The 13,873-nt window shown below is 40.9% G+C and overlaps 2 protein-coding genes and 1 long non-coding RNA gene across 6 annotated transcripts; 1 reads left to right on the top strand and 2 right to left on the bottom strand.

Annotated features, from left to right (window-relative positions):
• The first annotated feature begins 411 nt into the window (after positions 1-411).
• LOC123470201 (tetraspanin-18-like) lies at positions 412-4,553 on the top strand. The gene is made up of 9 exons (XM_045170191.1): positions 412-685; positions 764-847; positions 948-1,049; positions 1,178-1,252; positions 1,356-1,424; positions 2,858-3,031; positions 3,689-3,718; positions 3,833-3,934; positions 4,017-4,553. Exons 1-9 carry the CDS (start codon positions 617-619, stop codon positions 4,107-4,109), a joined length of 798 nt encoding a protein of 265 aa, XP_045026126.1. The 5' UTR covers positions 412-616; the 3' UTR covers positions 4,110-4,553.
• A 9-nt stretch (positions 4,554-4,562) lies between these two features.
• LOC123470202 lies at positions 4,563-6,944 on the bottom strand. The gene is made up of 5 exons (XR_006643846.1): positions 6,425-6,944; positions 6,132-6,365; positions 5,983-6,051; positions 5,490-5,910; positions 4,563-5,420 (listed from the first exon to the last, which is right to left on the bottom strand). It is a non-coding gene; the product is annotated as an uncharacterized LOC123470202 (long non-coding RNA).
• Positions 6,945-7,613: 669 nt separating this feature from the next.
• LOC116917800 (coiled-coil domain-containing protein 66) lies at positions 7,614-13,785 on the bottom strand. Of its 4 annotated transcripts, none has more exons than XM_045170184.1 (12): positions 11,818-13,785; positions 11,425-11,539; positions 10,899-11,304; positions 10,664-10,754; positions 10,505-10,559; positions 10,319-10,427; positions 9,433-9,576; positions 8,959-9,326; positions 8,721-8,865; positions 8,512-8,639; positions 7,865-8,339; positions 7,614-7,795 (listed from the first exon to the last, which is right to left on the bottom strand). In XM_045170184.1, exons 1-12 carry the CDS (start codon positions 11,870-11,872, stop codon positions 7,742-7,744), a joined length of 2,145 nt encoding a protein of 714 aa, XP_045026119.1. In that variant the 5' UTR covers positions 11,873-13,785; the 3' UTR covers positions 7,614-7,741. The 4 variants fall into 4 exon arrangements, with proteins under 4 accessions (XP_045026119.1, XP_045026121.1, XP_045026120.1 ...); XM_045170186.1 differs by having other exon boundaries at positions 7,865-8,291; XM_045170185.1 differs by having other exon boundaries at positions 8,512-8,630.
• Positions 13,786-13,873: the final 88 nt, after the last annotated feature.

Below are 13,873 nucleotides of genomic sequence, written 5' to 3'. Positions count from 1 at the left end.
AGAATTTCTCCGGTAGAACAATTTGAAAGCTGAAACCAAGAGAGATTGATTATAAGCAAACAAGTTTAGAAAGCGTTTGTTCCCATAACCATTTAACCGAATCGTGTTAAGTATCATCTCATCAAGAATTCATCCTTTTTAGCCTCTTCAGTTCTTTGCGTCTGTCTCCAAAACGAAAGAAACCATTCTAGGTTGACTTGACAAAGAATGTGTTTTCTTTTTTTTTTCTTAGAAATCACATAGCTATTAGTTTATCTTCCGTGTGTTGTACAATGGCCGTCATTTGACGTTGCAACTGAATTCACCGGCTGCTGCGACTAGCAACTGGGTCCTACTGCTTGCCGACAAAACTGGTACTGTTGAAAAATGTGGCACACCTAGGGGCCGAGCGGGACTCTCAAAACAAGAGGCTTTCGTTGCCACTGCAGCCAGTTGATGTCCAGATAGCAGCCCGAGCAGTCGATGGATAGAAACTTCTTTGCGTTCAAGCTGCCAAAAAGATTGCAAAGACAAGACGTCGTTCGTGCTTCGCTGTTGGATAATTTTTTACTTAGTCGACACCCTGAATTTTGCTCGGTTACTTCACTTCAAGTGAAATTACTTGTGATCGACCATCATGTCGTTTAAGAAGCAAAACTGGGGCTGGATGCGACACGTTTTGACGGCACTTTCCGTCATAATTTTTGTGAGTGTGATTTGTTTTGTAAAATGTTCCACTGGAAATATTTTAACGATGAATATTATGCCCGTTTTTGTTGTTCAGTTTCTTGGATGTATCGTCATCGGCTACATGGCTTGGGTATTAGCCACATCGACGACAGTTAACCGTTTCCTGTCCGGAACTTTGGTACATAAACAGGGCCATTTACTGCATTGTTTTATTATTTGTTTTCGATGTCCTTTCATTTGAATTTGTGCTTTGTTTCTTAATTTATGTTCACCATTAGATTTTTACGTATACGGTGATCGCTTTGGGATTTTTCTTGTTCGTCAACGGGCTGATCGGCTGGGTCGGTACAGTCAGCCAAAGTATATGGCTAGTTCGTTTGGTACGTTGTGAAATTCCATGCTCTGACAGCTGAATGACGACTTGATTCTCTCGTCACGAATATTTTCTTTTTCAACATCCCTATCTAGCTTTTCTTGTTTGTTATTTTCTTCCGATCTCAATATTCAGTTCCTCGGTGCTTCAGTGCTTTGTATCCTGGGAGAAATCGGCGGCATCATCACTCTGAATATCGTCCGAATTCAGGTCAGTTATGCGTTTCCTCCTCCCTTTTTGTTGAATATAGTACCTACATGTTTTTAGTAGCACAACTAATTTTTCCCTTTTCACATTTTTACATGTTAAACAGACGGTGGACGTGGTGGAGCATGGTTGGTTGGAGCTCAATCAAGGCACCCGCAATATGATCCAAACTAGCGTAAGTGACCTCTGTTTTGTTGCCAACTACGCATGGTCTAGCGAAAGGGTAGTGAAATTAATGATAGTAATTATCTTCCCATCTTCCCCTCGATACTTATCCTCAGGTTAGAATGAGAAACGCTTCTTTCAACGCCCAATTGTCGACAGATTTTCTAAAATAGCGCCCGGTTTTAGCAAAGCGGTCAGTGGGGCGGGCGTAGTGAAGTATATGGCAAGCCACGCCGCGCTTGAGTGAACATCCCACCCGATCCCAAAACAAAAACTAAGCAAACAGATGGCGTTTTTTTATTTTTTTATTTTTTAGTTGTTGAAATGAACGGCCTACTTCCATCGCTAGCATTATTGGCTTAGGCTCACAAGTAAAGTAGGACCCTGCCCACCCGGAATTTGTTCAGCCCTTTCTACAAAAGACAATGTAAATTGGGTTTCCATCTTTCTCATCTCAATATCACGATTTCACAGATCCTAAGGCATTGTACATATCTTGGGAGAAAAGCAACACCCTCGATAGACGAGTTTGTATTTTTTCACACTAAGTGTTCGGTTTGTTCTCGATTTTGTTCTAGTCCCATGCAATCGTTTAGGTTTTGTCGGGTTTTGTGAAATTACATATAGCAAAGGGCATATAGTTTTTCTGAAAAATGAGGCATGTATTCTTAGTACACTTGTTGTGGGAATATAGGGTCTAATTCAGTTCTTGAGGCAATTGAAAATTTGTCTGGTCTCTCTTTTTTTCTTCTCGAATATCCTTATTGCAAATGGCCAGCATGTTAATTCTCTTCGGTTGAAATGGAGATATTTCATTTCTCAACAACGTTTTGTTCATGTTTTTTTCTTGAAGGATAAAAGAATGTAGCAGCAGCAGCAGGTGTCCGTAAATTTCTTGTTACTCAATTTAGTATTTTAAAAGATTTGATTCTTTTACAGAACTGCTATGTTTGTGTTTCTTGTTTTGAATAATTGTTTTTCATTTCCGCTTGTCGCAAAAACGTTCGCCCAACCGGAAAGTGTACCATCAACTTCCCCACACTTAATAATATTGACGTTCAAATCGTAGTTGCAAATGGGTGGGCAAGCTAAAAAACAATAACCACATAGGAGACAATAAGTCTCGACATGTTTTAGGCTACGAGCAGCGGCAACATGTCAGCACATTGCACGCGCTGTTCTTCATTCAGCTAACATTTGATGGTACTTGTGGCACGAGAATAGGCGGCGGCTGGCCCATATATGCCGACGCCGTTAAAGGAAAAAAATATTACAGGAAAAACGTTAGACGAACTTGAATAAATCTCTCTCAATAGGATGAAACCACAAGGCGGTAATGCCAGATGGTCGATGCCACACGTCGTTATAGACGGACTGACTTGGTTCTACTTGATTATTTACTTCTTGGTTTTCGCTATCCCAACATTTCCTGCAATTCTATAGATGGAATGCTGTGGATTTTCGGGACCGCAAGAGTTTGCCTATTCAACATTGCCTATTGACGAATCGTGCTACGAGCCGCATACCGACAACAGCACGGATGATGATGGCAGCGCGATAGCACGGTCAGACTGGGACGAGACTACCTTCACTACGCCAAACATGCGTTTAAAACAGGTGCCGTATTCCGTTCTTTTTTTTCCCCCTTTAAAACATCAATCTTCTCGACTCTTGTGAAAAGAAGACAGAAGTATTTGTTTACGTAGCGGACGACTGTAACGACAAATTTTGCGATTTGTTGTCAAGCTGCGACCAGTTTTTGCCACATTTTTTCTTTTCCTTTGAAAATGACAGGCGGTTTTGTTTCTTCTCTATTTCTCGCTAAAACAGACGTAAACTAAGGGTCTGGTACATAATAACGTTTCATTATGCAAAAACTGTTGACGAAAAAGGTGACTGTTAACACGTTCCGGAAAAAAGTTTGAAACATCTGTTACATGATGGTGTACACATAAGGAAGAATTCTTAAAAAAGGTTGAATGACGGAAAGAAAAGCCGCTTGTCATTAGCGTATCACGACAAAATTGATGTCGCCGTTCATCAAAGCTTGGTATGCAAGCTTTTCTGTATGTAGTTGAGTTTGAAATAAGGAAATGTCGGATAATGAAGACTGCAAAACCGTTGGTTGTGTCCGGCTGACGCCGGTAGATCTCCTGTTAAAATTTTGTTTTTCTTGCATTAGCATTAAAACTATACTCTTGGCAGTGCATTTAACAAATAATGCTGTTATCTTTCTCTTTCCTTTGTGACGAACTCACAAAAAAATGAAAACAGATTGGTTGCGGACAGAAACTCCACAATTGGGTGAGTAATTTTTCATTGCTCCTATTACTATTTTTTTTGCGGTAATTTGAATGTGATATGTGACTCATCGTTATCTTTTGCTTCTGCTTGTATCCATTGTTTTTTTTTTTGTAGTTTGAAGAGAACAAGGTGGGTTGGGTTGCCGGGTTAGCCACAATAGGAGCCGTCGAGTTTATGGCAGCAGCCGTCGCTCTCTTCATCTTGCGTCGACTGCAGGTAACAAATGTTTACACTATTTGACAGCATCACTTTTGTTGTTGTTTCACATTCACTACGATTGACGTTTGTGACTTTACAGACAAGTTTACGCCCACGAACTCTCTCTCGTCGACGCTTACGCCAACACGAGACTGACATGGCCAACGATCCCCTACCTTCTGAACTGCCTTAAGATATTTGTTTGCGTACACTAGGACATGCCATAGCCACCCTCATTCTGAAAAGTGCCGATCAATTTTTCTATATTTTTGCAATTTTTCCTAGAGGGCAGCATGTCACTTGACGCAATTGTGTCGGCCAATCTCACTGGCCCATTATTATTATATTTATGAGACTATATTCAAACAGACAAAGAGAGATAGAGACACGGTAGGAAGAAAGAGACGGAAATCAACCGTTGAAAGGAGAGGACGATGCAGTTAAACAGCAAGTCAGCAATCAATCAGGTGGAATGCTTTGGTTGTTTCGGAGGTGAAACAAACCTTCAATTTCCGGCAGTTGCACTGCAATTTGACATGTCCGCCGCAGCAATTGTACACTTATCTTGTGCCCATCAATACAGCTATCACAAGAATCACAGTAAATAAACAAGAAAAAGAAAAAATTCAGAAAATCACTACCGTTATTCATCTTTCTCATTTAATTTGAATCGTACTGTGAATTTGAATTTTACACACGCACACAAAAAACCATTCACCGCATTTCATATGACCTACATAAGGGAAATGCGCATGGAAGCCCATACACATATCAATAAAAAATAACACTCTGGTCCCCAATTTAACATTTCCCATGACCGATAGAAAATAGCATTTAAATCCCGCATTTTTTTTTGCGTTACTAGGAATATAAGTTCACATAGTTTTGTCTCTTAACCCCATCCGAGGAAAAACACGGGTTCTATTCCGACAATATCGGACTGCCAATGAAGTGTCTACTTCCGACTTATTGATGTAAGTCACTTTGATATGGATCGTACACGTGCGCACTGTGCACTACATGGAACAGTTTCACTAAAGAACATACAGCACAATAATACATGCACTTAAACCCTTTCTGAAATATCTCAAAATGTATCCACGCCAACAACGGGGAATCTTGAGTGAACACAAAAAGGAATAATAAAAATAATAGTTCAAGAAAAAGAAAATGAAAATAAAATAAAGAAAAAATAGAAACAAAGAAAAAAAAACAACAAAAAAAAAGGAAGAGAAAAAGACTCGACTATAATCACCAAATTAAAGAAAAAAGAAGCACCGAGTAGGGTATTGAATAGGAAGGCTAAAGTCAAACAAAAAAGAACGGAAAACAAAGACCAATGACCTTATTTTTGCACGCAGGAGTTGAATGGGATGGAGACAAAATGATTAACATTTTCATAACCATCATGGAGTTTGGCGCAAAGGTGAAGCCACTACGCAGTGTTAAGTTTAATCCCGACGGGCCTTCTTCTTCTTCTTGCTCTTGTTTTCCTGCCACGTGTCTAAGTTACAGTAAAGAATTTATAATTCCAATTCTTTAAAACGGGATTCTCGATAAAATGCGCAAATACCTTCAGATACGTTTACAATAGCATGTGGCGTGGCATCGGTAACTTTCTCTACGGTTTCCTTGATTTTCTCAACTACTATCTCTGCCTTGACCTTTTCCACTTTTTTTGAGTTGGCGTTATTGGCATTGTTGTTGTTTTTCTCTTTTTATCAGTAGTTGTTTCAGCGGTAACCTTTTTGTTGGCCTTTTCCTCCTCTTTTTCACCAGTTTGACCGACTCGATTTCCACAACTACTGGAGCAGCCACAACGACGGCTTCTGTTACTGCCTTGACTTCGGGTTCCTGGACGGTAGCAACATCGTTCTCTATTTTCTCGATGGGGATTTCGTTGCTCTTGTTTTCCTCGTTTTTCTTCACAGATTCCTTCTTCTTCTTATTCGGCCTTTTTCCAGCTTCATGAGTAGGGGAATTTGCTGAACTAACTTCATATTTTCAAACATGTTACACTTTTATGAGTTAGCTCACTGTTTCTATATAAACCTTAATAACATTACCATTAGCTGAAGAACCATCTGCTGGTTTCTTCTTCTTGTCTTTTTTGCTCACAGCTTGAACCCAGTCACCTAACAGGCATTAACAAAAATCAATGAACAACGGGAAAATAGGTTCATGTCAACCAGATAACAAAGAAAGAATTGTATACCTTCATCAAAATCTGCTGGCTTAGCTTCCTTTTTCTTTTGTTGAACTTCTCCACTTTTTTTTTCTAATTTCACAATTTCCACTTCAGCCTTTTTAGTTTGCTCAGTTTTAGCTGTCTTTTTTGGTGACTCCTTTTTACAGCAGTCTTGGCAGGGGATTTAGGTTGAGCAGGAGTGCTTGTTTTCTTGAAATCTCCGGTTAGTTCAGGAGAAACAGAAACATTTGCTTTCTTCACCTGGTATAAGATAAATTATTATTTTAAAAATGACATTGTGGCCAACTAACCATGTTTACCTTTGTCTTTGGTTTGGCTTGTTTCTTTTTCTTTTCTTCACTTCCAGTACTTCTGTCAAAAGTTGGCTCAGCAACAGTTTTAAAGCCAAAGGTAAACACAAGTATTGCTAATAACAGCACCCCACCCACAGGAACAGCATACTGGGAGTGGGAAAGGAATTTATCAACTTCCATTTTAAACATTCGCAGGATTGAGTGTGAGTACGCTTCTAGAGTAAAATTTGGAAGACAAATTGAACTTCAAAATGGACTCTTGACAAGGAGACAAGAACAGGGCGGAGAGAAGGGGAACCGAATCGTTAGAAATGAATTATTAAGCTTGTCAAGAGGGAGCAGCAAAGTCAACAGATCAGACACAAAGGAAATGAAAGCTGTAGGAAACCTTTCATAGTAGGATAAGTATTAATCAAAGAAGGAAAGATGAATAATAATGTGAAAAAGAATAACAGAAGCCTAAGTGTGACGTAAACGCCTTCCGACTCGTCAGCGGTGGATCTGTCACCTGTTGCACGATGCCCTCTGAAACTATGGCCAGCTTCACCGCTGGTTTTAGCTGATCGTGGCTAACAGTGCTCCCTGGTGGCCATTTATGTTCCTTATTTGGGTATAGCATAACGGTGCGAGCGGAGAGCGCTGCCGAGGGGGCATGTCTTTGTTAACATTAAATAATTTTGAGAATAGTAGTACCGGGCCTTCTTGGTTTGAAAGGTTCGATTGCTGACACAACTTCCTTTATCACGCCATCTTGTGGCTGGAAAGATCATAAATACTTCGTTTTCTAGTAGGGACGGCAGCGACTGCGGTTCTTTTTGGATTAGGTAAAAACGAATCAATGAACAAATAATACTTAAAATATTCGTGAAATTTGCGAGGTATCCAATAGCCTCAAGTAAAAAAATATATATTTTTATTGTTTACGGTGCCTTCAAATCGCGCGATAGTCCCGAGCGTGATGTAGGAGGCAGTGGGGACAGTATGTTCTCCCTGTGTGTACAAGATAGCACTATTTACTATGTATTTTTTAAATCCTTATTAGCGCACATCAACCTTTTGCGTGAACGCCACCCAAGTTTTTCTACACAACCCCAACCACGACTTTCGTACCTGAAGATCTACTTCATCACCCTTCGATAACCTCGCGTCATCTATGAGTTGGACGAAATATCATTTAAACAGACGTGCAATCAAGAAAATTATAACCGCGCTTGTATTTTCTGTATTTCTTAAGTAAAAATCTGTATTTTTGCGCAGACAATCGAACACACAGTTTACGGAAGTGAGGAAGAAGCTTAAAAAAATTCCTTGAGGAAGCCGTGATTATTGAGAATTCAGAGACACTCTGTCTAAGGCTGTTTTTCTCTGTTCTAAGCTCTGATTAAGAAAAAAAAAGAGAGCAGGAAAAAAAAAAAATTCTGATAAAGTAACTTAGCGTGTGAATACCTGCTTGAGGATAGATAAGCGATAGAGAAGATCCTGTTTATCTTGTTCCGTGCAAATTCTTTGTTCTTTGATCTGCAAATTCTCGAAGTCCTTATCGATTTTAACGACTTGATCAGCCGAATCGTAATTATCCCATTCATGTTTATCGCCAGATGCGGTATCACCATTTGACATCTGGATCTTTTTGAGGACAGCTGGAACAGGTGGCGACGACATCAGTCTTGATTGGGATCGTGTGGGGGCGACGGACGGTAGCGGTACCGGAGTCGGTTGGATGGGTTGAATCAATTCTACATCTGACTGGTTGGCTCCAATCGATTTGCCGTGACTGTGGTGGGTGTTGATGGCCGGAGCTTTCTTGTAATAGCGGCTAACAGCAGCGGCCTGGAGGGCTTCGTAATACCTTTCGTGTGGTACGGCGGTTCCGCTGCCAGGTAAAAACGGGAAGAATATACCCCCCATCTCTTCCTGGCTCCTTCATGCGCACACGGAATCGACGTCGATCAATGAGTCAATCACGCGCGATATGACAGCTACTTTGACATCATTCCTCGGCAAGAGCATGCACATTGCCGTGAAAATAGGGTAACAACCCAAGTAACTACTCATCACCAAAAGAAAAGGTGGTATTCAATCAAAAAGCCTACCCTGAATTCTCACTTGATGGCCAGGAACCATGGAGTTGCTTTTCAAGTAATAGCTTCTGGCGGCGTCGGAGGCGTTCACGGCGACGTTGAAGAAAACGAGGATCCTTCTCCGTCTGACTCTGTACAACCAACATGAATGGAATTCCGGGAAAAGGTGAAAGACGTATTCCAAGAAAAACCGTGAACGGTTCTAGCTATATTGGTCTTACTTGGTATTTCGCATTTGTCTTATGAGCACCCCATAACGGACGATTGGCCGTGCTGGTGGATGTTTGACTTTTGATGGCTATCATAGACATTCGCGTGGCCGGGCGTTCAACAGTGCTATCTTCTGTTGTTGCCGCAATTCTCTGTCTGTCATTTCAGTAGAGCATTACATTATACGTATAGGTAAATCTGGATATGCTTTTACAATTCTGAGAACGGAACGATCCGAACAATACTTACCGAAACTGACGGGAACGTGGGTTGTTTTCGCATCGACAAGTAACTTGAGGGTGCTGATCTGTCTGAACTTCCGCATCGACTGAGGAGCGAGTTAAAGTGCGTTTTTCTTGTAGTGGCGAACGTGGTGTTAAAATGGCGTGCCGCAGCTCGATCGGTTCGTTTTGCGGCTGCGCTGACGTCGACCTTTCTTCACTTCTGACAGTAGAAGTGAACGATGATCTGTCAACCGCAGTTGGCGGGTCATTGTCCGCTGGCGGTATCGAACGGTTCTGTAGGTTTCTCCTGCGTGCTTGTTTCTCCGCTAAGGCGTTCTGTTGGGCGCCGGCGATGGCCTCTTTCACTGCCTCTAAACGCCGTTCTTCTGCTTCCTGAAAATGGTAGTTAACGATGTTTTACAATTGTCATTTTTTTTTTCTCTAAAAAGGAAGATCCAACTTTCGTCAATGTGGCGAGAAATGATGTATATGTACTAACCTTTTTCTCCTGAATTCGTCTTTGCTCTTCTTCGATCTGTCGTCTCTCGGCTTCCAAATGTCTCCGAAGCTCTTGCTCTTGTCGCTCTTCTTCCTCCTGTTGCCTTTTGCGCTCCAAAAGCTTTTGGTTTTCCTTCTCGGCCAACTGGATAAGAAGCAGTTTAAGTTGGTTAAAATTCATGCAAACGTATCCGGTTTTGTTCTGTCTGGACGGCTCCATCGGTCAGTCTCAACTGTGCCTTAAATGCAGCTGTGCCATTGGAGGGCCAAATATTCTTTTATATCCAGCGAGAACAACACGCAAGTGGAAATAAAAACTTACTGATATTTTTGTTTGAACAAAAGTGGGCAAACATATAACAAATGGGTGAAATATTTTGTCTCGCATGTCTGCATGGATATGGATTATCATGCCGCAGGATCGCGTGATGCAAGACGGTTTTCTATCAGAAGTTTATCTGTCGTTTATGTTAGTAATCCTTCGCGACGACAGTGCAGGCTATTCAGCCCCTATCATTGGGCCATGCGGACACAACTATTGCAATATTAAATGTATATATAAGCTAATATAACTAAAGAACTGTTCCTTCTACGACAGAACGTCTTGACTCGGCACATGACGCCCAAAAGCCACGAACGGGGGTTACCGTGGCAACTTTTCTTCAATATTTGGCTATTGAAGCACAAGAAATTTTATTTTTCTCCCTTTTTTCTTTTTCTTTTGTTCAAATTCACAAGTAGACTACGGATTCCCAACCAGGATCAGATAAAAACAATAATTTCATTGTTCTGTTTTAATTTCGGTGGAAAACCAATCAAGCATAAACAGCTAATTTTCATGCAACACGCCACTGATTGGGGTGTCAGTCTAAATTATTAGTAATTACCTGCTGGAGGAGCACGCGCTGCAGTTCATTGGCTTTGGCTCGCTTCCTCTCCCTTTCTGCCAACTCGGCGACATCCACCACGACATTCTGACCACGCAGAAAGCTGGGACTAACATATAGGATGGTCAAAACAAAACCGTTAAATGAATTCGGAATTGCTAGGCTTAATGTTCTTCAATAACTTACGCCGCATTGGTTGCGCAATGCTGAATAGCACGATGGCTGATGTTGGGACTGTCGCCTAAAGTACGATGTGATGGATTGACGTCATCAGCCCACAGACACGAGATATGTTAATCAATTTTGTTGCTACGAAATAATGCGTATACATTCTTCGATACCCACCTGACGTATGAAACTCGGTCTGAGCAAATGTATTCATCGGCCGGGCCACCCATCGAGGTGGGGTTGATCTATCGTAAATCTGAGGGAGGCACTAATACATACAATAATAGATTTAATTAGGCTTGAGTTTCATTGTAAAAACAACAAAAACTTTCTTATTGTATAAAAAAGTGATTCATCTATTTAATAAAGCCATCATCTAAGGTATTGTATTCAAAATATTTAAGAAGCTTACCTCTGGATACAAGTCGTAGGGTACGGTACCGTCTTGGACCCATTTCTTGCGCTCAAGGAACTTGTGATCGGCCCTAGCCGAGATACCGTTTGATCCATCGTGATGATCCGAATCGAGATGTTCTTTAGCTGAGTGCTTTATTACTGAAGGGCTATGGGGTGGTAAACATGTAACTTTGTGTTCCCTAGGGGAAGACTGTTGATGACGAGGTCGGAGGTGGTAATTTACTGATGGATCGATAAAGTGATTGTCGCTTTGGTAGCCAGAAGTTTCACCGTCAGTCACAGGGTGACTAACGTGACGCTTTGAACCTCGAGGTGGAGGCAGTGGCGGTGCAGTGGCGGGCGCTTGAAGTGGTTCGTGTTGGTGTGTCGACCAATTGAGTGGAGGCAGATAGTTGTCATCTCTGATGCAGGAAACAATTAATTCAACGTTACGCACTACAGACTATCGAAACAGCGGAAGTGAAGGCGTAGCTGGCCAATATCCGTTTTTGTTTGTGATATTCATGAATCATTGGGCTTACTTTTTATTGTCGGCAGGAGTCAGGCGTGAATCGCTACGAGCGGAGGTACGTTGCCATTTTAGAGGTGCACCACATCCTGGCCGACCCCACGGACACCAGTCGATCTTTGCCTCCTCTGATAGTCGGGATGGAAATTATGTTGTTTACATGTCTACTTAGCGTTTGCACATCCACTCTTTCTTTTTCGGCCTTTGAGCTACGTTTCATTTGGACACGAATACTTTTGACGCGCATGCTAGGTGTACGATTCAGGCATGATCATCAGATACTGTGACAGTAGTCGAGTACAGGTACCCATATTCGGATTCAAATGAAAAGTAACTCAAAGACGAATTGAAAGTGCAAGAAAATTAAAGGACTAAACATAATGTTAAAAAAGTTAACGATTCTTACCTCTTTCGCGAGCCCACTGTTGACGCTTTAGTTCCATCAGTGAGGGTTTTTCCATACCTGATTACACAACCTAGAGCTGGGCGAAAGGAAAGAGAACTGTGCAAACCAGTACGGCTGACCCGACCAAACTGCTAGGCATGCCGGAAATACACAACCGGATGAGGGTTGAAGAGCTTGCAATCGATATAACCCCCACACCATCACCAAGGCAACTCCCTACTTGTTCTCTCTGAAAATGGGGATTTATTCTTTCTTTACCTATCTATGAGCCGTACAACAATGTCTTTTACGAACGCCTAGATGAAATTTTTCAAACCGCAGATGTAAAAATTAATTAAGATCCATTCACCATCCTCTTGACAGCTAGGACATGTAGATTTGGTTCCGTATAAGTTGTAGATTACTCTTTTTCTGTCGGAAAGAGTCGCACCTTGGGAACACGGCGTGGAGTTTTCCACACTTATGGAAACTGGCAGGTACTCAATCAAGTGCGCTGGCCCACCTTTCACTGTTAAGGTTCTTATGCGAGGTCTGTTGAGTTATTTTTATGTCATGTCTACCAACAATTATCAATAGGCATGCTACACAATTCACTTTCACCGTGCCACCTTAGGTTTAAACTGTATCGCTCCTTTCGTACAGTTGGTCACGTAAGGGCATTATGAGTAGTTGTTTCGTGCAAGACTTTACCGGTTAGCCAATTGACACCCCATTCAATAACATGTTTCTACGATTTTGAATTTAAAGAGCGTTTTCATTTTCAAGTTCAATTTTCTTCTATTTTCGAATATATAAGTTCGTCAGATCCCCCATTCAACTAGAATGGTGGGTAAAACTTGAGTAATTTTACGTATCAGAAAGTCTAATCATACCGAAGGAGAAGGCTATTTTGAAAGCCAAACTTCGTCGATGACATCTGATTATGAGCCAACCTAAACTAGTTTTCAACCGAAAAGCAATCATATGGGGACTGAAACGAAAAGCATAGAATTCCTCATTAATAAATAATGGGGTCGTGTTCAAGCTAATCAGCGACATAAAAGAAATAAGATCCATGAAGTTGTTTGTTAGGAACTTTCTGTTCTACGTAGATACCCGGTATAATAACGTAGCATGGCATTCAACCACATACTGCTTGTAACTATAGTGTTACTGGCGATGTTGCAATTCAGTTAAGTGGGTTAGGTATCCAAGTTTTGTTTGATTTCACTTATGATTGATTGAAAGGCTTGCACGGTATAATTTATACCAGCTGCTACAGAGTAAATACACGTGATGTATTTTACTCCTCTCAGCAGCATTGATACTCCTAAAGGGTTGCATTATACACATTCTAAAGAAGTCTGTTTGTTGCATTGGCTAACACGTTTCACACGAGGTGATCTTTAGCAGCCAACATTTTCTCTCTTTTTTCTCGTAAAGGTCTGTTAGCTTCTCCCCTCCATCGCTCTCGATATTAATGGAAAATTAATAGAAGTTGGAAAGAGGATACGGTATTTGTGGGTGACAGTACTTAAAAATAAAAATACAGTCTAACGAAAATGAGCACAATTATTGAACAATGTGTGCTGATCTATGCAGCTAATCTTTACAAGTAATATTAGCTAACTGTTTTAGGCGGTTTTGGGGTTACCTCTGTATATACTACGTTCGAAAACTTATTATAAAAAATTCAGGTGTAAGTCGTATTTTTTCTAAATCGTTTTCAGTCAAACTGAAATTTGGATGGACTTTGTTACGACTACTTTGCTTTGTACCTTCTCGATCCGTCTAACGTTACAGAAAAACTTGTCAGGTAAATAAAACAAAACATAGGTAAAACTGAAACATTTTTCTGCAGCGTACCTTTTTCATGAACGCCAGAATAAGTCCAGCCAGAACAAACGAAAAACACAGAAGAATGAACTGCTTAACTAGAGTGTAGAGTCTCTAGTCTAGTAGTCTCTGTTCTCTAGGGTAGTAGAGACAGGTATAGTTATAGATTTATAGTTAAATGAGTTATAGAATAGAGTTATAGAAGGTTCCTATAGCTCTGCTTAGACATATAGAAATTAAC

The sequence above is a fragment of the Daphnia magna genome, linkage group LG2, assembly GCF_020631705.1.
Source record: "Daphnia magna isolate NIES linkage group LG2, ASM2063170v1.1, whole genome shotgun sequence".
Classification (NCBI taxonomy): domain Eukaryota; kingdom Metazoa; phylum Arthropoda; class Branchiopoda; order Diplostraca; family Daphniidae; genus Daphnia; species Daphnia magna.
Note: the sequence above shows the minus strand (reverse complement) of the source record. Positions and strands in the feature narration are given on the sequence as shown.

Excerpts from the sequence above, each read along its gene's own strand:
- LOC123470201 (XM_045170191.1), top strand. The coding sequence starts at position 617 with ATGTCGTTTAAGAAGCAAAACTGGGGCTGGATGCGACACGTTTTGACG. Across the intron at positions 1,253-1,355 it reads TGAATATCGTCCGAATTCAG|ACGGTGGACGTGGTGGAGCA; the intron begins GTCAGTTATGCG and ends CATGTTAAACAG. Across the intron at positions 1,425-2,857 it reads GCAATATGATCCAAACTAGC|ATGGAATGCTGTGGATTTTC; the intron begins GTAAGTGACCTC and ends GCAATTCTATAG.
- LOC116917800 (XM_045170184.1), bottom strand. The coding sequence starts at position 11,872 with ATGGAAAAACCCTCACTGATGGAACTAAAGCGTCAACAGTGGGCTCGC. Across the intron at positions 8,866-8,958 it reads CCACGTTCCCGTCAGTTTCG|ACAGAGAATTGCGGCAACAA; the intron begins GTAAGTATTGTT and ends CTGAAATGACAG. Across the intron at positions 7,796-7,864 it reads GCTTATCTATCCTCAAGCAG|AGCTTAGAACAGAGAAAAAC; the intron begins GTATTCACACGC and ends TTTCTTAATCAG.